General features: G+C 42.3%; 1 protein-coding gene across 8 annotated transcripts in view; it reads left to right on the top strand.

Annotated features, from left to right (window-relative positions):
• GRIA1 (glutamate ionotropic receptor AMPA type subunit 1) overlaps positions 1 to 23935 on the top strand; it is a 189315-nt gene that overhangs the window by 131948 nt on the left and 33432 nt on the right. For all 8 annotated transcript variants that reach the window (XR_014507042.1, XM_083422727.1, XM_083422730.1 and 5 more), the window contains exons 7-11: positions 805 to 972; positions 2882 to 2986; positions 4393 to 4503; positions 6830 to 7036; positions 8623 to 8993. Coding sequence is in view for 7 of the 8 variants with exons in the window: in XM_083422727.1 (XP_083278853.1) it covers positions 805 to 972; positions 2882 to 2986; positions 4393 to 4503; positions 6830 to 7036; positions 8623 to 8993 (962 nt within the window). In the remaining variant the exon portion in view is untranslated. The remainder of the gene's footprint in view (positions 1 to 804; positions 973 to 2881; positions 2987 to 4392; positions 4504 to 6829; positions 7037 to 8622; positions 8994 to 23935) is intronic.

The raw sequence follows: 23935 nt of genomic DNA, 5'->3' as shown, positions 1-23935 counted from the left end.
ATGTCCATAATTGTTTAGTTTTGAATTAAAGTGTTCAAAATGTAAACCTTTTTTAAAAGCAGCAATAACAATTTTCAAGCGTAGCATTCTATCAGAACTCCAACTCAGCTCTGTGCCTTACCTTCTGGTACATCATTTCTTCATGTACAACATAAGTTCCTCCTAACCATGAAGTCCAAGACATTAAAATCTAAAATTGAAATGAATACCAGCAGGGGGTGGGCTTCCAAAACTGGAATTAAGTTGGGTCTACAAATCACAGGATATGAAACCAGCAAGTCTGAAACCTCCAATCCTGTGGCCAAATTTGGATCAACACAGGTCCCAATTTGGCCGACGAGGCTGTTTCTCCCAAATCATACCACCTTGCCCTACATATGTCATCAGGTGTGGGGCAGTTACAGACACAGCTGGATTGGCAGCTGATCCCTTCAGAAAGCAGGGTTGAAGTCACTGCCCAATGTTTACTTGGGTAAGTCCTACTGATCTCAGTTGGCCTTACATCTGAGCAGACATGTGCAGGATTATACTGGACATCAGTCAAAGCCAAGCATAGAATCCTAGTCTTTAGCTCAAACAACAATTGTTCTTTTAATTACAAAGCACCTGATCCTAGCTTGCTGACATATTCCCACAATATTTTCATTTGAACTGATACTGGTGAAAGCCCATTCAAACTGCAGCTTGAAATTAAATTCTGTTAAATAAGCTTTAATTTGTAGGTTCCTCTTTTGGAAAAAGGAGCGCGAGTTTCCAAGTTTCCAGCCCTAATAGGGAGGACATATCTTTTTTTCTGTTTTCTAGTACACATCTGCTCTTACGTATGATGGAGTTCGAGTAATGGCAGAAGCTTTTCAGAGTCTCAGGAAACAGCGGATTGACATCTCTCGCCGTGGGAATGCGGGGGACTGCCTAGCAAATCCAGCTGTCCCTTGGGGACAAGGGATTGACATCCAGAGAGCTCTGCAACAGGTCAGAAAGCCAACTGTGGTGCAGAATCTGTTATTTTTCAATGAGAAGTCTTTCAAATATGCAAAAAACATCCAGTTGTCCCTTTACTTCCTTAACATTGGCATGATACAATCAGTATTTTATGGAATGCAAACTGGATGCATCCTGTTGAATCATTAACAGCCATGAACACTGAAAACTTACAGTCAGATTGAAGATCCAAAGTTGAGTGGTAAACTTTGACCTGCCAATTTAGGAAAATAAAACTTGAAAAAGAAAAGACCACTAAAGACATTTGGAGAGAAATGCATTTCCGTGGAGGTCTTGTTCATAAGCTCACCAAACTTTATTTCCAGTCCTCCAGAAATCTTTAATGAGCATAGGTAGCTATGATCTCCATTTTTATACATCAGTAGGCACTGGCTGTGTCAAATGTGCAGGAATAGCATGTAGTGGAATAATTCCTGGATTATACAATTTCACACTGCTGAGGGTGGATGACATGTTTGAATGTTATCCTCTGAAACGTATCAGAGATAAGGCTAAGTAAGTCCCCTTCTCACTTGACTCAGGGGTGAAGGAAGGGGGTTCGGTGGGGGCGGGCCGTCCTGGTTGTCACCACTGAGAGGGGTGACAAAATGCTGGGCGGCACTCACCACAGGGCCTGCAGTGCTCCCAAGCCATGTGTCTCTCCTGGGAGTGACGCAGTGGCTTGGGTGCTCACAGGCTCCACGTTGCCCCAAACGGTCCGCCTGCCGCCTCCCCCTCAGCTGTAGGATGGCTGAGTGGGAGGAGGCAGGCAGACTCCTTGGAGGCCCTACGGAGCATCCTGCCCTGGCTCGCCCCACTCCTGCGGGTGGCTGGCCCTGCCCCTGGGCACAGGCACCCACGCACACTGCCCCAGGTGCCCAATCGGCTTGCTCTGCTGCTTCCTTGACTTGCTAGGTTTTCCATTGTTTTACTGGATAAGAGAGACTCTGCTGAAGCAGAGTAGCTTTCCCTTTTCTTCTACTACACAGTGATTTATTATCTGTGTTAACATCATTGTGCATCACTATATAATTCTGCATATCCATGATGCATGGAATCAATAGAGACTGAGTACTTGCTTGTTTCTGTGTGGTCTGTGTGCGATCTAAAACTATAGCATAGCTTTTGCTCTTGAAAAGTGCTTTCTAAAAAACTGTTTTTGTTCTGAAAATAAAAGTGCATTGCAGGTTGATTCTGTATTATCCTGAAATGTGTCCATTGGAAAACAGATATAGGTAGTCCTGGCAGTGGGGGATGTATTCACACCTGCCCAATGTTATGGGTGGGTGTTTACCAAGACCTCAATCATCACTTCTTTCTTCGTTCACCTGGGGCAGAAGCAGGGAGTAAAAGGTGTAGATAACCTAATCAAGCAGGTGGTGGGGTCAAATGCATGTAAATAACCACACCTATTCTTCTAGAAGACAAGATGCATAATCAATTGACATTGAAGACAGCATGTTGAATATGAGCATAAATTATTCTGGATTGAGAATGACTACATTTTTGTGCTAGGAATGAGTTAGTGTGTACACAGCCCTACTGTATCTTTCACTGATGGAATTCTAACCCATTGTACATAACTAGCCGAGCTTGCAGAACCAATCAAATCATGATAGCTTTGTTATCTGGATTACCTTGCCAGGTAGTAAGGAGAATTCTACTAAGACACCAGGTGGAAATGTATAGGAACGTTTCTCCATATCCACTCTTTGCAATGCAGTTAGGACTGAGAAGCAACCTTGTCAGTTTAGATATTACCATATCCAGATTTGGTATACAAAGATCTTGATACACTCATATGCGGGTTTGATCTGATGTTAAAGATTTGGCTGGAGGAAAAATACCTAAAGTCCATAACAAACTTTATCTTTTAACAGATTCCTGTATTTTTTTTAAGGTGCGCTTTGAAGGACTGACTGGTAACGTCCAGTTTAATGAGAAAGGACATCGGACCAATTACACCCTTCATGTGATTGAAATGAAACATGATGGGATCAGAAAGGTAACGGGCTACTTTGTCTTTGAAAACAGAAGAGAGTAATCTTCGAACTGCAACTTGTTTTTAAGAACATTTCTTCTCGAAAGTTAGCTTCTGTTGCGAGAAATATATACGAGTAAATTTTGTCTGGATGAATCTGTCTGCTTATGAGCTGTGTCACTTCTCCATGTTTTTAGCCACAATTCCATTCTGTTTCGTTTCCACATTAATCAAACTGTGATTCATTTTTTATCCTATCAGACTACATAACTTAAATGCTTATTTTCATAAATATTGTAATCTGAATTTTCTCCAGAAGCAGCGGGCCATGATTCTAGCTTTCTGGCAGTGGTGTTGCTGCTGCTTACTAGGAGGGAGAGGGGCAAGATCGCAGAAAGGCTGGGACTCTGTGGGCACATGGGCAGAGCCAATCTGGTGCTCTTCTCAGGGCAGCTACACAGCCTTGACCTCCCTGCTGCCTCACCCCTCTTCCTTCCAGTAATCATAATCATAATTTATTATTTATACCCCACCCATCTGGCTGGGTTTCCCCAGCCACTCTGGGCGGCTTCCAACAGAACATTAAAAACACAATAAAACACCAAACATTAAAAACTTCCCTAAACGGGGCTGCCTTCAGTCTTCTAAAAGTCAGATAGTTGTTTATTTCTTTGAAATCTGATGGGAGGGCATTCCACGGGGCAGGTGCCACCATCAAGAAGGCCCTCTGCCCGGTTCCCTGTAACCTCACTTCTCGCAGTGAGGGAACTGCCAGAAGGCCCTCAGAGTGGGACCTCAGTGTCCGTGCTGAATGATGGGGCTTCAGTGACACAGCTACCAAGAACCTAACATTGCCACTTTGCCTCACTGGGAAAGCTGCTTCTAATTTTCCCTCAAAAGGATTTTATTACATTTAAAGTGCTGAGAATTCTGATGCAAAATTCTGAGAACTGTGGTAGATAGCTTTGTTCCATTCTATACCGTAGTCTGAGAGGTGAAGATTTTGTGTAGGAGTTTGCAAGGCATTCCCCCCCCCCCCCGTTGGGAAAGTATGCATCAATTCAATTTTTAAGTACAACAGGGTTAGGAGAGTGAATTACACCAGAGGAATCTAATCTTACATTAATTATTTCACCACCACATGCCTGTGTTGAAGCAGGAAAGGCAGGGCCCCCTCAGAACCAGGAATAAATTGAAAAGGCCCGTATATGTTTCCATCAACATAATAACACCATTATATGTGCTCTTTGTAAAATATGTCATGATTTTGCTGCCATGCCTTTAACGTGTCAGGGTCAACAGGAAACTTAAGAGAGTGATTTATTTCTCACCATGCTTTAGAGTGGGTATTCTCACTAGTATTACATTCCAGGCATTTTGGAAACTATCTTTATGTCAAAGATATGCCATGATCTCTTTGTCATCATTAGATTGGCTATTGGAATGAAGATGAAAAACTTGTCCCAACAGCCGTAGATCAACAAGGAGCAAATGAAACCACAACTCTACAGGATAGGGTCTACATTGTTACAACTATTCTAGTAAGTATTTCAGCATCCTTATGTCTACAATGGGAGTGGAAAGGGGGGGGGAGGAGATAAAGACAGATGGATGAGAGCAATGATCAGTGGAGGTGTCTTTGAGAAGGTGGGTGAATAACATGGAAAGGTAATCTTCGTCGTTGAATCACTTGATAACCAGGTCAAAAGATGAAATCTATGTGTAAATATGGCTATAAACATTTTGAGGTGGGGAGGGGGAAAGTTAATTACTGCCAAAAAAAAGTATAGATCAAGGTGCACCATTATTTATTACAGCAAACTATTCCCATGGGAATAGTTATTCATTTATTTATTTGCTTGCTTGCTTGTTTGAAATATTCTTAGGCTATCTTTCAGGATGGCACCCTCTCAAAGCAGCTTGCTGAATAAAATAATGTGTACCCTCCCCCCAAAAACCAACCACAATTAACTTAGGTTCCTTAATTTCAGTGAGTCTACTCTGAGTCGGACTTAATTGGACACAACCTATCTAATATGAACTACCATTGTGCTCTAGCATTGCAAAATATCAGTGGGAAGAACTGGAATGTATCCAAATCTTGTAACGAATTTTTAAGCTCTTGAACAGATTCCCATATCGGCATGAGGATACTGTAATTTGCAGAGAAATGCAAGCAGTGTAGAATGTTCTGTCCTCATTTGCCATGATTATGGAAATTGCTGCCCAATGCTATCTAGGATCCTGTGGTCCGCGTGTTGCATTTGCCCATGTCTCAGATGTACAGCGATTCATCTTGAGTTAGCCAACTACATTCATAATTTGCATTCTCTTTCCAATATGCATCATGGTTAGGATTGGTTTTACAGTTGGCATGGCTAAACTGCTATTTCCTCTGTCATTATTGGTGTCTTCTGCTTTTAAAGGGCAATGCCTTTAAAGGGCATTGCTTCATTAGCTGGGATATTTGTTCTATTTATTGGGAGTGCTGCAAGGAATGCTGAACAGTCAGGCAGCTAAAACACCATCCTCATGTGTTGGGAGTAACAGCTGCCAAGCATCTGAAAGGAAGAAGCCATGGACATGGCTTTGACCTATAAAGTACTTATTTGACCAGTAAAGCCCTGCATGCTTCAGAACCACAATAGTTAAAGGACTGCCTTTCTCCATAAAAACCTACCCAGACCTGAAATCAGCATCTGTAACCCCTCCAAGAGATGTCCAAAGGGTATTAACCAGCAAATGAGCCTTTTCTGTGGTAGTTCCTTGATTATGAAATGCTGCCCTCCAAGGAAGCTTGCCTGGTGCCAACATTTTTATTTTTCCAGGCATTTGGATGATACAAGTGGTCTGGCTTTTAGGAGCTGTTTCTGCTGGGTCTTCTTGCATGGGGTGTGTCTGGATATTGTGTGTTTCAAGTAATTTTAGGTGGACACTTTAATACAGTGGTGCCTCGCAAGACGAAAAGAATCCGTTCAGCGAGTCTCTTCGTCTAGCGGTTTTTTCGTCTTGCGAAGCAAGCACATTAGCGGATTAGCGCTATTAGCGGTTTAGCGGCTATTAGCGGCTATTAAAGGCTTAAGGGATTAGCAGATTAGCTGCTAAAAGGCTATTAGCAGCTTAGTGCCTTAGAAAAAGGGGGTGGGGAGCGGAAAAAAATCGCAGCAACTCGCAAGACATTTTCGTCTTGCAAAGCAAGTCCATAGGAAATTCGTTTTGCGAAGCACCTCCAAAACGGAAAACCCTTTCGTCTAGCGGGTTTTCCGTCTTGCGAGGCATTCGTCTTGCGGGGCACCACTGTATGTCTTTATTGTTTTTCTCAATATCTAATTACACATTTTTGCATTTCACTTTTTTATAAATTACTGTGGGACTCCTTTCACTTGAATGAAACAATAGGTACACAAAATAGGTACTTGAAACAATAGATAAACGAAACTCAAAACTAAAGATGAGCTACACCCACATCAGAGTCCTCCCAAAGATAGGTAGGAAACTGATCCTTTCATTACCTAGCCACAAGATGTCCTGATTCTTTTCCTGACTTTCTGCCAGGAAGCAGTGCATCATAGATAAGGGCAGGAGATCCTGGATGCCTGTGGAGGTGGCTGTGTGAATCTATAGTTCTGTGAAGGATATCAAGCTATCCTTGAACTCATTGGTTATTTGAATAGAATTATAGAATTTGAGGGAATTGAATGTTTTCCTTGCTTTTCTTTTTTGGAGTTTACGGTGGGAACACTACAAACTCTTTTCTTTCATAAGTCACCTGTAAAGTATTATAGCCAGCCTCTTTCCCACATGATGTTAGCATGAGATGCATCCAGAAGGTTAAACGTGGCTCTGTAAACTGTTCTGTTTCTCCAGGAAGCCCCCTATGTGATGGAAAAGAAGACCAATGAGCCATTGCAAGGAAATTTGAGGTATGAAGGTTATTGCGTAGAGTTAGCTGCTGAGATCGCAAAACATGTTGGCTACAACTACAGCTTGCAGGTTGTCGCTGATCGGAAGTACGGAGCACGAGATCCTGAAACTAAAATGTGGAATGGCATGGTCGGGGAGCTAGTATATGGAGTAAGTTTCTCTCACTCTCATCCTGTGGCTTAAAAACTGTAACAGCTAATGAAACAAGGACATCCCCAAGTGTATCATTAGATGAACACTGGAAATTTCAGATGATTTTGCATCAAGTCACTACCCATTTGTGTTCAGCTCCTGCATGGCTGATCATTATTCACCAATCACAGCAAGACAAATATTAAAATCTGTGCGAGTCAATGTGGTGTATCATTAATGATCCTGTGCAGTTGGCAAATAGCCACCTAAGTTGAACTATTTTCAGTCAACCGAAATTATTTGTGTCAACTATTTGTTAATAGCGAAGTATATCCTGATGAAAATAAATGGTCAGGCACAGTGCCGGCAGGAAAGTCTCCTCTTTCGCTTTTGTAGTTAAGGCTTGTTACTATCATGTCATTTCTGAATGGCAACATTAAGTAAGGAATTAAGGAATGGAGATGTCACAGGTAGCATCAGTTGTGGAATCCTACCCATCAGTTGAAAGGTTTGTTAGGAAGGAAAAATACTAGTATTTCCATTCTACAACGCTTATTTAACATTCAGTTGTAAGGAAACCACTAAGCAGTTTCATACAAAATATGAAATATAAAAATTATTGAATAAAAGACTTAACAAGAAGTATTTTAAAATATTCAGAATGAATAGTTGCTAAAAAGAAATAAAACACCTGTTACTTTAGCATGTCTGAATGGCCTTTCCTGAAGAAAAATGTTTTAATCAGGTTCCAAAAAGGGCTCAGCAAAGGCACCTACCTGATGTTGATAGGCAGGGAGTTCTGCTATACCAAAAGATTTCTTACAAGTATGGAACGAGTATTATATGGCACCTGTAGCATTGCTAGTTCTGCAGATTGAAGTAGTCAAGTGAGCATACATGGGTAAGGCAATCCTGCAACCACACTGTTAACTAACAGCAGCAGAACTTGGCCCAGTAGCAAAGGGGCAACCAATGCAGGTCTCAGAGCAGAGTTATAAGCTGATAGGGCCTCACTCCTTTCATCAACCCTGCTGCAGCATGCAGCAGCTTCTTGCTCAAGCACAAGGGAAGCCCCACATTAGTTATCAATAATGATTAATAATAGGAAAGAAAATAGTACCAATCCACACTGGGATTGTTTTTATGTAAAACATTACAGTAAGACAGGGTGGGCCAACATGAGGCTTTGCAAATGATGTTGGACTACAACTCACACCATCCCTAATCATGCTGTGTTTTGGCTGATGGAAGCCCAGTAACGTCTGGAGAGAACCATGCTGGTTAGCCGGGCACAGAGATAAATGTCAACTCATCAAAAGAATCTGATAAAGAAACATGGCAAACTGAGGTTTCTGTACAAAATACAGAAACCTTTCAAGCTTTTTCCAAACTGGCATTAAAGAAAAATCCATTGTGTCTGAAAATCAATTTTCACAGAAGAAAACAAATACAACCCTGATACATATAAATGGAAAGTGAAAATATTATTTAATGCAAAAGGGAAAAAACAAAACAACAACAATTTGGTAACAAAATCTTGAAACATTGGTGCATTGCGGATCTTCAAAACATTGGTCTCACTTTAGTCTCTTTTTCATTTTCAGAAAGCTGATGTGGCTGTCGCACCACTGACCATCACTCTAGTGCGAGAGGAAGTTATAGACTTTTCCAAGCCATTTATGAGCCTGGGCATATCTATCATGATTAAAAAACCACAAAAGTCCAAGCCTGGCGTCTTTTCCTTTCTGGATCCCTTAGCTTATGAGATTTGGATGTGTATAGTTTTTGCCTACATTGGAGTAAGCGTTGTCCTCTTTCTGGTCAGTCGCTTCAGTCCTTATGAATGGCATAACGAGGAGGTTGAGGAAGGCCGGGACCAGCCAGCCAATGACCAAACAAATGAATTTGGAATATTTAACAGTCTCTGGTTTTCCCTGGGAGCTTTTATGCAACAAGGATGTGACATATCTCCAAGGTTAGTAATTTTCTCTGAATATGCAGTCTTTGAGATAGCGGTGTGTGTGTGTGTCCGGAATCACGTGGAATGGGACATTTCTTTCATAACTTTCACCTCCAGTATAATGTCAGAAGCCAAGAGATGTGTGATTAAGTTGAAGCAGGGTACTTGCTTCCTTAAAAATGAAGAATGAGATTCTTGAATTGGTTGCACCTCCTACTTGCTCCACTAAGCAAATTAGAAACACATCCTTTACAGGGTGTGTTCCTTTCTGCCTAGTTCCAATAGTCATGCCTTTGATGAGGCCCTGTCAGCCATCTTTAGGCAGTTGGTGGCAACCCATAACTTAGAGCATTTATTGTGTTTCCTTTCTTCCTCATATGATAATCCTGTTGTGAGAAAGGGGGCTTACAATAGAAAGAGCTTTGGAATTCCAGCTGCTACATTTCCCAAACACCTAGAGGTTTCGAGCTCAGCCATTCAGAGGAGTTGGTGGTGAGCGGGTGACAGAAACGGAGAGGAGAAATGGCTGCCAGGAAATGGAAAGAGGAACTCCAGAGGGCTGAGGCTTAAGAATAAGGTTGCCACCTGCCCCTAGAAAAACAGGATCACCCTAGTTTGGGACAAAAATTGTCCCCTGTCTCGTTTGGACTTCAAACAGGACACATTTTTTCCTGTCTTTGAGCTTGACCAGCCCAAAATGGCAGTTGTGTCACTGTTGGTGTGGCTGACAAGGAGCTTGGCCTGGCGTAAGTGACAAAAGAGAAGAGGGGGAAAGAGCAACCTCCTCTCCAACCTTTGCCCTTTCCTCCTTTCTTTCTCAATGGTACCACTGCCCTCCAGTCTAGCATGGTGCAGGTCTGCCACTGCTTAGCCCCCTCTTCCACCCCAGCCTAACTTCTCCCCCTCCACGCTTGATTCCCTTCCATTGCAAGCATGGGCAAGAGGCTAGCGCTGTAACTCAAGCCGCCCATGGGAGCCAGATGTCTATCCCTTGCCCCTGCCCATCTACATGAGTCAAGGGGAAGAGCAGGGCTGCAGTGGTGAGGGAGGCAGAAGGCTGAATGTGGCGAAGCTCTCCCCACCCTTACCTGTTCTTTATTTTGCCTGACCTATCCTGTATTTTGTCTGATCAAAGATGACAACCCTACTTCAGAAGCAAGGATCCACCGCAGTGGTGGGTCTGCTACCTCAGTTTCCCTGGCTCGGGCATTTTGGTGCAGAAGTTGATGCAGGGTGTATTGAACTGGAGACTAAACCATTTAAAAATCCTGATGCAAATGGCAGTTTTAATAAAGACATTTATTTTGGGTCAGTGCCATTTTGCTTCCCACTGCAACATTCTTCATTTTTCCTTTTTGCTGTTGCTGATTCGTTTATAGTGTGTGTGGCAACAATGGGCAAATTCTACTTTCTGATTTCTAGGTATACTTGAAAATGCCTAAGAGAAAAGAGTATGATATTACTTATGTGGAATATAAACATGCATTCTCCGTGCTTAATTCATAAGGCTGTCCAAGATGGGAATTTAGAGTGACACCGACAGATTCTCATTGTGTTTCCCTCCTTCAAGCACTACTTTTGAGTGTTGTGGGTGGAGGAACTCTTGTAAAAAATTAAGTAGTTGAACTGGTTAAAGAAGTCTCTCTGAAAGCAAGTACACTCTGCATAAATAAAACATATGTAGGCAATTTATTCATCTATTGCTGCTACTTGGCAGGCCAGGTGAAGACTGCAAACTTAAAGAGATCAGGAGAAAAAGAATCCGTGACAGTTGGTGCCTGTCTCACACACAATCCCATATGCTAGCATCTATATGCTGTCTGAGCATATTATACAATTATCCCAAGCAGATCATTAGTGGTTGGTTTCAGTTTCTTCCAGCTTGCCACGGAATTCCAGAAATAAATGTGGAATTTAGGTTATGGCTGTGCACAACTAATTGTTGAAAGTGGGTTCAGTAGGGTGGCTGTGTCTCCTGCTTTGCAGAGGACAGTCCTCTATTTGAGGGTTGCTTGGAAGAACCCTCTTTCCCCTGAGCACAGACACACATGCAGGCTCTGCAGAGTTTTACAGAGCTCTGCCCCCAAATTTGGTAGAATAGTTTATGCCATGGTATAGCTGAGCACCTGTATTCAAATACTTTCAATCCTCATGAAATCAAATGAGCATTCGTTGATGCTTTCCCCCCATCATGGACTATTTAAAGGGGAGGTAGCCAAGAAGGTCCTCTCCATATATTGTTGGATTCCACATTCCATCAGCCCCAGCTAGCATGGCCAATTGTTGGGACAACAGGAGCTGTAGTACAACAACATCTGGAAAGAACTATGGTGACTATTCCTGGAATACATCAGCCCGAGACCTATTTGCTCAGTGTGACTGGAAGCTAACTGTACTTCTAGTATGAGGGAAAGATGGAACAGTAGAAGACGAAACCAAAAGATGAAATTACATCAACACATTTCATTATTGGTTCACAACCAGTAGCAAACCTCTCTTGATATGCTCTGGTTCTGAGCTGTTTGTTTTCTGCTAGACAAATTACTCATGAGAGACCAGGCAGTAGAGAAACAAAGACCTTGGAGACAATTGGGCAGCTGTAACATTTCTGATACTAATGGGTTTTAAAAGGTCATTGCCTGATTACTCATTCTGATATATCTAATATCTTGAGTACATTAAAGTTCTTGTTAGGATGGAGCACCAGCAAAGAGAGACAGAAAAGCTTTTACCACCCTCTCTTATCTTAGCCACATGTGTTGAGATTAGATTATTACAATTGATAGAGCAAAATGAACTTAGTTTCGATCAGCATGTCATAGCTAACACTTTATGAAGTCATGATGGAACAATTTAAAGATACTTGCATGATCTGCACTTCAACATCGGGCTGTGACAAATGGGCATGATGTTCTTCAAATCGGTGCACTCATTTATTTAAGCACTTTGATTAAACCTGAGGGCAATTTTGAATCAAAGGGAACAAATTGTAATTGGTGAGACTGCGACTGAAGGGCAGCCTTGTTTATTTTATTAAAGTAATTTTGGTCCAGGTATATTACTGAATTAGTGAATATATTAGTGAATTGAAATGAAAATGTTAAAAATGGCCTTTCTGTTCAAATGAGTAGCTTTGTTTATTAAATGTAAATTTATCTCACACCTCCATCATCTTCCAAACAGCACCCAGATTGAGATTTTGCTGGTATACAACTTTAATTACATTTATTAACTAATTGTCTGATGATCAGGTTGAGGTTTGCTGATATGTGCATTTAATTGTTTGAGTGAAACCTAATGATTAATCAGCTAAAAATTTAATCAGTGAACAGCTTTAATTCAAAAATCTAAAATAATGAAAATCAACACAGTAGCTCCAGTTAGCACTTTTTAAACTCACGTCTCCATTTCACTTAACCCCAGGCCATAAGAATATATACATCCCAAACAGAATTGCCCAGTTGTAACAGTTCCTAAAACAGTTGTATTTAGAGTACATGTCCAAAGACAAGGGTCGGTATAAATTCAAGCACATTCACTTTGCATGAACCCTAGCATCAAAGACTAATTCATTGCGGGTATTTGATACAGTATGTTGATGTAAGACTGCCTCTACTATCTATACATTTGAAGGATGTGATGCAGTGCATAATTCAGATCCTGGCCTCCCAGATCTTAGTGTGGCACTCTAACCACTGCACCAGACTGGCCCACATTTGTCCCCACTTCAATGTGTGAATTAGCCATCAAACACCATAGGTTCTGCTATTGCACCACAACAATTCAATCACAGCAGAGTTTAATGGAGGCGGTTCATATATCCACCTGGGGGCCATTGAACTGGTTCCCCTCATATGGTGGAGAAGCAGGCATGCACAACACACCCGTAATGTAACATAATGCAAATGTCCCACGCATAGGCCCAATTGTTCTCATCAAAAATGCGGGTGGGAACACACAGTGTCTTATGATCCTATGGACATACCACATGCATCTTACTGTGTAGAATGGGGCATGTCTGCTTCTCTACCATTCAAAGAGGCTCCTCGTCTAGATGAGCATGTGAACATGGCCACCAATTGATGTGAGGCCTTCCTTGCCATCCCCAGAGCATCCAGTATCCTATTCTTTCCCAGGGTTCTAATCCTGCTTTTTCCAGGCTTTGGGCCAGTCACTGCCTCTCAGCCTAACCTACCTCAGAGTTGTTGTGGGGATTAAATGCGGAGGCGGACGCCACTTTGAGCTCCTTAGAGAAAAAGGTGGGATATAAATACAGTAAATAAATACTAGTAGTCATGCCTCATTAGGCCAATACTGAAGATGTGTCAACTCATGCATTTTGCATCGCTGCAGACATCATTTTAAAATAAATAAATCTGGCTTTACCAAAAGATAACCTACTGCAATATTTTTATTTACCACTATGAGCCCGAAATACAAAGACTACAAACAGAAGATACAAGACCCAGGGTATCTTTCTGGATGCCACTTACTAGCGCTACAGCCTGCTTTATCTCATGGCAGGAGTTCCTGGATAAAAGCCCAGGGCCTCTGTTAAGCACAAGGTCAAAGCTATTTATTTTATTCACGCTGACATCAAGTCAAATACGGTGTGCTTTCAATGTACTGCTTTTTTAAAATGACAGAAAAGTACTCAAAATGAGAATAACAAAGAAGCATGGCTGAGACTGTGGGCATTTTCAACGTGAATAGGCAGGGTGCAGAGGGAGGAGAAAAGCATCATAAGCATCAGAAAATAATGAAACCCCTCCTCAGACACGTAAATTTGCCCTGACACTCAAAAATGGAGCTCCTTGTCAGGAACAGTTCCCCATGTGCTGAAGCATCAAACTGATTTTCAAGGGAGTACCTTCAGGCTCTAGGTCATTACTACTGACCATTGGCCATGCTGGCTGAAGCAGATAGGAGCTGTAGTCCAGCAACATTTGGAGGGCAACACCCTGCCCTGGGCTGACTCCACCCAAACTGTTGGATCCTTCTGGACAGACAGGAATATAAAGGGCTTCCTGTTGCTGTTGAGATTTGCTTGACCAACATAATCTTCCTGAGCTCTGGTGTGTTTGTGAATCGTTCGCTGGTTTACTCTTCAAGTCTGTCTTTCGGGTCGTACAGTCTTTACTTGCTCTTTGACCTTTTGTCCTTCTGTCCTGATTTCTGGCTTTTCACACAGATTCTGGCTCATCCCACCTTGCTTCCCCATGTCCCAGAGAAGATTCAGGGGGAGAAGACAGGAAGTAGAAGCCTTTCTAAGAGTGTGGGAGTTAGTTTGAACAGCGTTGAATGCTGCTCTGATTATCTTTCAGAGAAAATTTCTTTCCCACTAGGATTGCTAATATATTATTGAAAACTAAAACTGGAAAATAATATGCCCAGCTAGTCTGCAGGCTCTTGATTTTTTTGTTTAGCAACACATAATTATATGTGTATATTTTATTCATTTAGGTTTTCCATGCCTGGATATGCCATATTCCCAATCAGTGCTCCCCCCCACACACATTTATATACACACACTGCAAAGTCTGAACAACCTGCTAAGTACAGTATCAACACATTTACAATAAAACCAACAAAGCATTAAAAATGTTTTCAATATGCAAGGTCACAGAATCACAAAGTTGGATCATATAGTCCAACCCAACATGGGACTTGAACCCCCAACCCTGAGATTAAGAGTCTCATGCTCTACCAACAGAGCTATTCCTCAGGACAGCATGAAAATAAAACCAGAAATATTGTTATCAATAATATTAGCCTACACAACCTTATGTCCCTCAAGCCCTGCCTGTTTAAATTGCACCATGTTTAGAAAAAGTACATTTGATTTTTCACGTCGCCAAAGAAAACCCACAAGCACACTCACTGTGCCTACTCACCGTGCCTAAGTACTGGAAAGTTTGGAAACAGCTGTGGAGACATGTTGATTCTTATTCCCAGTCAAACACAGAATAGGAGGAATTTAGTTGTATAAGAAGGAGGAGCAGCTTGGGAGAGCCTGCAATATCTCTAAAGGGGCAATTGATGATTGATGGTGATTCAAAGGAAGGACTCCATCATACCGTAAGTAATTGGTGTCAGAGGTTCTCGGAAAAGTAGAGGGACAGCACTATATAAGTGTGCAGCTGCTGGCTGACCCAGGAATAAAACTCTTCAAAGTATACCGTAAATATATCATTTGCTCTTGGTGGACTGGATGCCAGACAGAATGACTGTAATGAAATACACATCCCACTGAAGCTCGGAATCGATCACTCTGAATACACTATTTTTCTCTGCTACTGGGCTACAAATAATGATGTCTACAAGATATGTCCAAGTAAAAGTGCTATCTATCTGGTCAGTGGATGGCATTCTGCATTTATATCTATCCTTCCCTTGTCAATGTGGACTCATCAGACCATCGATCTCTCTGTACAAAGTTAGATTCTGGTTAGTGTCCAAAAACACATCTGAGTGATTTCCTTCCATTGATGTCTTCCTACTTTGCAAGGTAGAGTGCCTGAAAGAAGATAAAGAGATGTCAGGCATCCTGAACTCCATTCCTGGTGAATGGTCTCTTCATCAGCACAAGTGGCAAAGTAATCCCTTTGTCTTCGGTGGGTTGGGACCAACCCACAAATGGCTTTACAATCCAACCTAATCAAACCAGTATATCAAACCAGTGGCACCAGATCCATTTCCTTTTGCTTTTATTGGTTTCTTTTTAAAGGCAGAGTGATATGCTGGTAGGTAGTTGTGCAGAAGAAAATATTTCCCACCACTGTGCCAAGCAACATCAGTCAGTATACCCTATTCTATACCTAGGAGGGGGAGAAAGATAAATAGGCACGGGGGGGGGGTGGATACTGGACATGGTGGCTAGATCTGGGTCCCATGTTGCAGTTTGTCTTTAAATGTACATCCTGAATTCAAAACAGTTGAAGACTATCTGAGTGATTCATCAGCTGTGTGACATGGTTGTGTGGACTTTATGGGTTCCCTCTTGGACTAACCAATGAAATAAAGGTTATTTTCCCCATCCCTTTTTATTTGCAATGGCCTCTCCCTAAAAGTGTCCAGAAGGATGTACCTACCACTTCTGGGAGGAGAAGCGCTCCCCATTCTTGTCATTCACTGCAACAAGCAAGTCCTTTTCTTCAAACTCTTGTGCGTAACATACAGGTAGCTAGAAAGTCTTTAGGGTTGCCGAAAGTGCTATAACTGAAATCAAAACTAAGTTGTATCAAGCCCCAAGAAGATGCAAACAATGTATGTTTACATCCGCTGGTGTCAGTAACTCTCATTCCCTATTCCTTGATAGCTCCAGTGGGAACAAATGGTTCCCAGAAAGGGAATCTTCTCAGCCATGAAGAGCCTACAGAGTTGTGGTGAAGGAGCAGAAGAACTATATCACTTGAACTCATTGGCAGGAGGGTGGGAAATAAATTACATTCATCCTTTAAACAGAATATTTCCCTCCCGACCATCAGCAGAGCATCAGCAGTGAAGGGACAGTTACAACTGTTCCTGCAGCTGCAGCACCAAATGGAGCCCTGTGGGTGGCATGCCTCCTTTTCTATCTGTGGACCTCCTTCTGTGTCCACAGAGAGGGAGGTCTGCAATATCTTATAAGATCCTTAGGCTTGAGCCCTTATGGCAGCTTTTGTGTTAATGAATTATATATTATTTGTTGTTGCTGCTGTTGCTGCTGCTGTTGTTGTTGTTGTTAATGAAATCTATACCACCCTTCAAAGATCAGAGGGCAGTCATTTCTTGTTGACAGCCAGCTTCAGAAGTTTGCTATAGGCAACCTAGAAATGATGTGCTAAACAAATAAAGCATTCTTTTGTGTGATTGTAAGAGTTCACCAAGGGTTGCTTCAAGGACAGCTATTCTGATATTGAAATAATTGTGTCTTTAAAGTTGGCATTACCTCTGCATAATTGGCTTAATAGCGTATTACCTGTTCAGCAATGAGAAGTATTGAATTACAGCATCACCAACTAATTCATTGCCTTGGTTAGGAATGCCCATTGGAAGGAAGAAAAACGGGGAGGGGAACTGAATTTTCAGTCTGGAGAATTGTGAAACTTGTTTAATTAGAAATTTGCTGTGAATAATTGATCTAAGCAACAACATTGCAGACTGGGGTGGGGGAAGATTTTTTTTTAAGGTCTGAAATAAATATAATGTTGCCTGTTTCCCCATCATCACCACCATACCCAAAAGTCGAGATAAATGTGCAGACGTGTAATCGCTTTTCATTTCATCTTCCCTGCTGCTGCTGTGATCTCAAGATGTGATGCTAGTGCAAATGAAGTTTCCATAAATGGTCCCCCAGTTGCTGCTTTTATTGCCTGGTTCGTTCTATTTGGGCTGCAAACTTCAACCAGTCAAATGTCTCATAAGTGTTTGAGGTTGTTTTGCTTCAGAGCATAAAGAACCAGAACCAGATGATTGATAGATAAATAGATGATAGATAGGTGATAGATGATGGGTGATAGGTGATAGGTGATAGATTTAATGTTCAGTCACTTACATAGATACCAGTACGCCTGGTCACTAAACTGTGAATTGCTTAGCTGGGTTTAGACTTTCCGAAACTGGGGGTTGCAGAGTGTGTTTGTGCAGTTTACATTGCCTTTTCTCACTTTGCAGATGTGCAAAAGTATACGTAAGAATGTGCATAAAGTAAAGGTAAAGGGACCCCTGACCATTAGGTCCAGTCGTGGCCGACTCTGGGGTTGCAGCGCTCATCTCGCTTTATTGGCTGAGGGAGCCGGCGTGCAGCTTCCAGATCATGTGGCCAGCATGACTAAGCCACTTCTGGCAAACCAGAGCAGCGTACGGAAACGCTGTTTACCTTCCCGCCGGAGCGGTACCTATTTATCTACTTGCACTTTGATGTGCTTTTGAACTGCTAGGTTGGCAGGAGCAGGGACCGAGCAACAGGAGCTCACCCCGTTGTGGGGATTCGAACCACCGACCTTCTGATCGGCAAGTCCTAGGCTCTGTGGTTTAACCTACAGTGCCATCCACGTGCATACAAATGTGTAAAAGACCTAGGTTTCCATGTCGTCACTTTGAGAGAACCCAAGTTTTCAATGGACAAATGTTCTAGTACTGATAAATTTATGGCACATGGCAATAAGGTCCCTCCATTACACAAAATGAAAGGACAAGGCAAATGATGTCCTCTGCACATACAAATGTGACACGTTAAGAGACAAGAGTGCTTGCTTAATTTTTAATATGGAGACATATTCAAATATGCAGTCTGAAATGCACAGTTCAGGATAAATAATTCTCTTGTTCATATTGGCATGAGTTTGTAGGCAGGGCTAGACTCCCCTGTAATTATTGGATTTAGTAAAAGCGAGAATTAATCTGGGTTCAATCAAAAACTGTGCCAAGCGCTGAAGCCCGTTCATGCTAGCAACACCATTCAGCTTTCTCATCAGGTAATCACTGATAGTAGCTGAGTGATTAGTCTAACAAAAGGAAAATAGATTGGGCCCTCGAGAGATTCATTGTGAGACAGCAAGATGGGTGAAGCCTCTCTGGGCCCTGGTTTTACACAGTAACACAAAAGGTCACTAGCTTTGGTGCAGGATTACAGTTTGCCTGATAAGCGATGGGGGGGGGGGACGAGAGTGTTGTTTCACAAGAGGCCTGAGTAGCGGGGGACTCAGAGGAAAGATCTTTTGAGTATGTGAAATGGAGGTTGCCTGAGTTCCAGGGGCTGGTGACGTAAGCGAAAGACAAGGCTTTGTTTTTGCAAGGGGTTCTGGGAAGAAAAGGGAGTAAGGAGCAGGATGCAGTGCGGGTTCTGAGGGGAAGGAGACATAACTACATAGTTCAGGCAGCATGGCTGATTCCTCTGCTTGTAGGTCCACACTTGTTGCTCTTGGGAGAGCAACAAAGGACTCTCTTATGATGTGAAAGCTGGGGACTCTCTCCATCCAGACGCAGGCTGTAAATGTGTGTAAATAAACCATATTTCATAAAGGCACTGCAATCTCCGCTGTGCCTAATTTCCAATGGAAACTCAAACTCTGAATGTCTGGAACCCCCTGGAAACTTGTCACAGCCCAGCAGAGATTGGAGATGGCGAGTAACAATATGTTTCAGCTCTCAGACACACTAGTACTCTTTCTTCATTAGTGATCTTGTAGCAAAAGATCAGGCTGTGTGTACTAATTGGAAACACTTTATATTAGTGAGTTTGATATGGTTGCCAGATGCCCCTTACTTTTAATAGGTTACATTGTTGTAGCCCCATATAACACAATAAAGGCCTGAAGCTTCATTAAGGACATGAAAAGTCAAACAAAAGATATTGTGGCCTCTTAAAGACTAACTAATTTATTACAACATAAACTTTGTGGGCTACAGTCTATTTCATCAGACACATAGTTATCCTAACTTGGCAAGCATACATACCTGTGGGTGTAGAAAGAAAAATGCTAAACAGTAAGATCAGAGTGGAATATAATGCAAAAGAAAATACATACTGTGAAAATTATGCTAAGGTTTAAATGGAGAATGACAGGGTGAATTACAACAAGGACAAGATTGTGTGTGTGTGTATTCCCTTTAATATTGTTCCGATTAAGAAACCTCAAAAAGCAGTTCTAACATTTGCCTAGTACCCTAGGAGAATTGTTGCTTATTCTCATATCCAAAGAAGGAGCCTCTGTTTTCCACTGGTATAGATGATGCATCATGCTTTGATCCTCAGATAAAAGACCCTGAAGAAGTGTAAAATGGATAGCCTCTTCCATTAAAGGAAATACTAGTTCATTTGCAAATACTAGTTCATTCTCTCAGTATCCCAGTATCCCAGATAAAATAGATCATAAAGAATGGGGAAGCCTAACTCGGAGAGGAAGATGGGGAATGTTAATTTTAAAGGCTGTAGAAGCAGCGCAGGAAACAACAGAGACCTAAACTGCCTGCGATTCAAGTTAAAAGTACTTTACAGCAACAGCAGGATAGAGATGTGGATAAGTAGCTGGCATCTGAAAACTGTGCCTTTGTCTAGTAGACTAATGATCCCATTCACAAAATCAGTATGCTTAGCCAAAGAATTGTTACTCTGAGCAATCTATTTTAGTACTTTCACCTGCCATGAGCATGCTCTACCTGCAGCTCTTGTTAATGAAGCACATAAATCCAGGGCCAACTGAATCATTTCTCCTTGTTGGAAAGGGTTCAGAAAAGGTCCAAAATGCTCCTTACTCAAGTGCTCCGTAGCTATGGCTGCTAGACTGCCAGGGGATCCAGTAATCAAGTGAAGTGATGACTATACAGCTAATGGCATCACAGAAAGATTTCTAATTTGATATTAGAAATTCAGCTAAATTCAGCTAAAGCATCCATGACAGATGGCCATCCCAACGCAAGAGTCCACCACCTCTTGTGAGAGTCCATTCCACTGTTCATCAGCTCTTACTGTCAAAGTTATTCCTGATGTTCAGAATCACCTTTCCTTTAACTTGAATCGATTGGTTCAAGTCCTACCTTCCAGAGCAGAAGAAAACAAGCTTGCTCCAGCCCCCATGCGCCATTTAAATATTTAAAGATACATCTGTACATCACCTTCATAATAACATGTTCTTTTAATGCACTGCATGCTGTAACTTTGATATCTTCATTCCATGTTGACTCATGTTAAGCTTGTGGTCCACTAAGAGCCCAGATCCTTTTCACATGTACTGCTAGTAAACCAGGCGTCCCCATCTTATATTTGTGGTTCCTCCTGCTTACGTGTAGATCCTGACATTTGTTCCTATCAAAATTCATTTCGTTAGTTTGGGCCCAGTTCTCCAATCTGTTAAGGTCATTTTGAATCCTGGTTCTGTATTCTGCAGCATTAGCTACCCCTCCCAGTTTAGTGTCACTGCCGTAGTCTCGTGCTGACCAACTACAGCAGAGCTCAGTGGCAGGAGAGGCCAGCCAACCAGCTCAGGGAGGTGCTTGCCTGGACACAGAGTCGGTATACAGGGACTCTGAGTCCAGTCCTAAGGTTAGGAGCATTTGAGTTCACATAGTCAGATGGTCCGGGGCTCAAGAAACCGATGAGTCCAAGGTCAGGAGAAGCAAGAAGCAGCAAAGTCTGGCTAGGAACGACAAATATTGTTTCCAGCATCTGACTGAGGCTGGAAACCCTGCTTAAGAAAGCTGGAGCCAGCTGGTTCACATCAGGAGTAAGAAGGCTGATCAGCAGCAGGTGAAGTCACTCTGCCTTCTGCTCCTTCAGGCTGCTGCTCAGCAGATGAAGCCAATTCCTGGCCCATGACAGTCACCTGCAAATTGGATGAGCATCCTTTCCATTCCTCCATTCAAGTGATTTATAAAGATGTTGAACAACACCGGGCCCAGGACAGAACCTGGCTGTCAGGGTTTGGGAGGACTCTGTGGTGTAGTGTGTTAAGAGCGGTAGTCTCGTAATCTGGTGAACCGGGTTTGCGTCTCCGCTCCTCCACATGCAGCTGCTGGGTGACCTTGGGCCAGTCACACTTCTTTGAAGTCTCTCAGCCCCACTCACCTCACAGAGTGTTTGTTGTGGGGGAGGAAGGGAAAGGAGAATGTTAGCCGCTTTGAGACTCCTTAAAGGGAGTGAAAGGCGGGATATCAAATCCAAACTCTTCTTCTTCTTGAAGAATGTTGGGCAAAGGAGGGGGACCAGTGATTTATTGGGTTTGACAAAGCAGGGACCAGGGATGATTGGAACTGTAGTCCAGGATCACAGGTTCCCTATGCCTACCCTATATCTTTGATGAGGTGCATTTTGCTTCATGAAAGTCTAGGCTGGTGTGGAGTTTGGATGTCAGAATAAAATAGGAGACACATAAACTCCATATATTTTGCTCTGAGCGTGTTGTAGGAGGGGCAGATGGAAGTGCAGAAAATAAAATAAACATCACTGGGAAACATTTATGATCTACATAAAGGCTTTTTACCCCTGCAAACTGTAGTTTTAAGTGTCTTGTCTGGGGCTCATAAACAGTGAATGGCATTTTAGGATTAAAAATCCAAGGTTGTGCCTTCTGTCTCTTTGCCTGGATTACTAAACAGCTCTTGCTGTCAAAAATGCTAATTGGGCTTTCATGGGGGGGTGGGGAAGGCTATCACCAGATGTGTAAATCTTCTTTTCACTCCATACTGAAGCTGCTGTACATTTCATAAGACTGGGAAAAGGGGAATGAGTCGTCTAAACATCTGACTAACAGTAAATGGATGTAATCCATTCCTCGAAAATTCATCTTGAAGAAAGCTTTTCACATAAGAGAAAAGAAATGGAAGAAAACAATGATTTGAAAATACTGAGGTGTCTAAGGTCATTAACATTAAGAAGGTGCAGTAAGTAAACCATGAAATTTAATTAAACTCACACAGACAGGAGTCCAATTGCAATGCCGCGTGGGTCAGAAGTCTTTTGCATTGTAATGGAGACATGATTCCATCCATTCTAATTCTGATCCTAACTTCAGATTAATCAGGGTGAGCAGCTTATTCATTAGTTCATGCATGGTTATTACCTGTTTAAAAGATAAATGATACCAATGCTTCCTGCGGTTGCAATCCTTTCTTAGCAGCCTCCTGAGTCTTTGACAGCAACTTGATTGGCAGATGTTAGCAGCTGATGAAGATGCTTCTGTCTAGTTCATGAAAAGTACCTCCTGCAGATCGAGCTACAATTAAACTCACAGAAGCATGTCAGGCCAGGCCAGGCCAGGCCTCATCCCACCCCTTCTTGGTCGTCCGTGAAACTAAAGCTTCTCTTTGGAAATGGCTTGCTCCTGCTGGAGCTGTGCAAGAGTCATATCTTTTGTGTAATGCAAAGGAATTTATGGAAGAGCTGGGCTTATAATTTAGGGAGGGGCACTAGCTCAGTTGTAGAACACATGCTTGGCATGCAGAAGGTATCTAGTTAAAAGGATCCAGTAACCCACCAGTGATGGGAAAGACATTTCTGCATAAGACCCTGGAGATGCAGCTGGCAGAGTAGACCATCCTGAGCTAGTAGAACAAATAATCTGCCCTGGTCTGCTACTGCGTCTTTGAGAGCAATATCTGAAGGCATGTAATTCAGCGAGCAAGATCAATCTAAGGTTTGGTCAGTGTCTGGATGAGAGACAGACTGGAAATCTGATGTATTGACCTTTTAGTCCCTGGTAGAAAGTGGGCCATGCATGAAAATAAATAAATCTCAGAAGGCACTAAAAGCAGCTCCTCAGCAAGTGAACAAATGCTTATCAGCTAAGAGAGTCATGGGTTTTCCATTCTCTTATATTATTTATTACAATTACAGCCTCCCTTTCCTGCAAAGAACTCAAGGCAGTGTATATAGTTCTTCTTCTCCCGCCCTTTTATCCTCACTATAAGTTTGTGAGATAAGTTAGGCTGAGAGACAGTGATGGACCCAAAGTCACGCACGGAGGTTCATGGCTGAGTGGGGAACCTGGGTCTCGCTAATCCTAGATGTTGTTGAGCCATCAACATGCATGGTATTTCCTCAAGTACAAGGAGACAGGTCCATGCCCCAAAGAGCTTAAAAGCTAAAATTTGGTGTAGGAAACAACCGAGGGAGGGAGGGAAGGGTTTAGTTGCATTAAGGCAACAGAAGGAGTTAAAATGAAGTTCAAGAATAATAGCAGTGCAGCGTTAGTAAATGACAGTTTCTCACCAGAAAACATATACACCAGAAAAAAACTCCTAAAACAATTGAAAGGTGGAAATGATCCAGTAACTTCCATGCTTGCAAAGACTGTAGACAGGTGCTTTCATTCTATCCCAGGCTGGATCTAGACACATCAAAAAGGTGTTTCAGGAAAACATGTGCTAAACTTCATAAATGGAAATCACATTGGCAAAAGACGGGACTCCGCAGCGCCATCTGGTCACAGTGTATAATGTATATTATACCAATGTAGCTTAGTCCCTGTATTATCTTA

This window comes from Podarcis tiliguerta, assembly GCF_965153285.1.
Source record: "Podarcis tiliguerta genome assembly, chromosome: 2".
Classification (NCBI taxonomy): Eukaryota; Metazoa; Chordata; class Lepidosauria; order Squamata; family Lacertidae; genus Podarcis; species Podarcis tiliguerta.
Note: the sequence above shows the minus strand (reverse complement) of the source record. Positions and strands in the feature narration are given on the sequence as shown.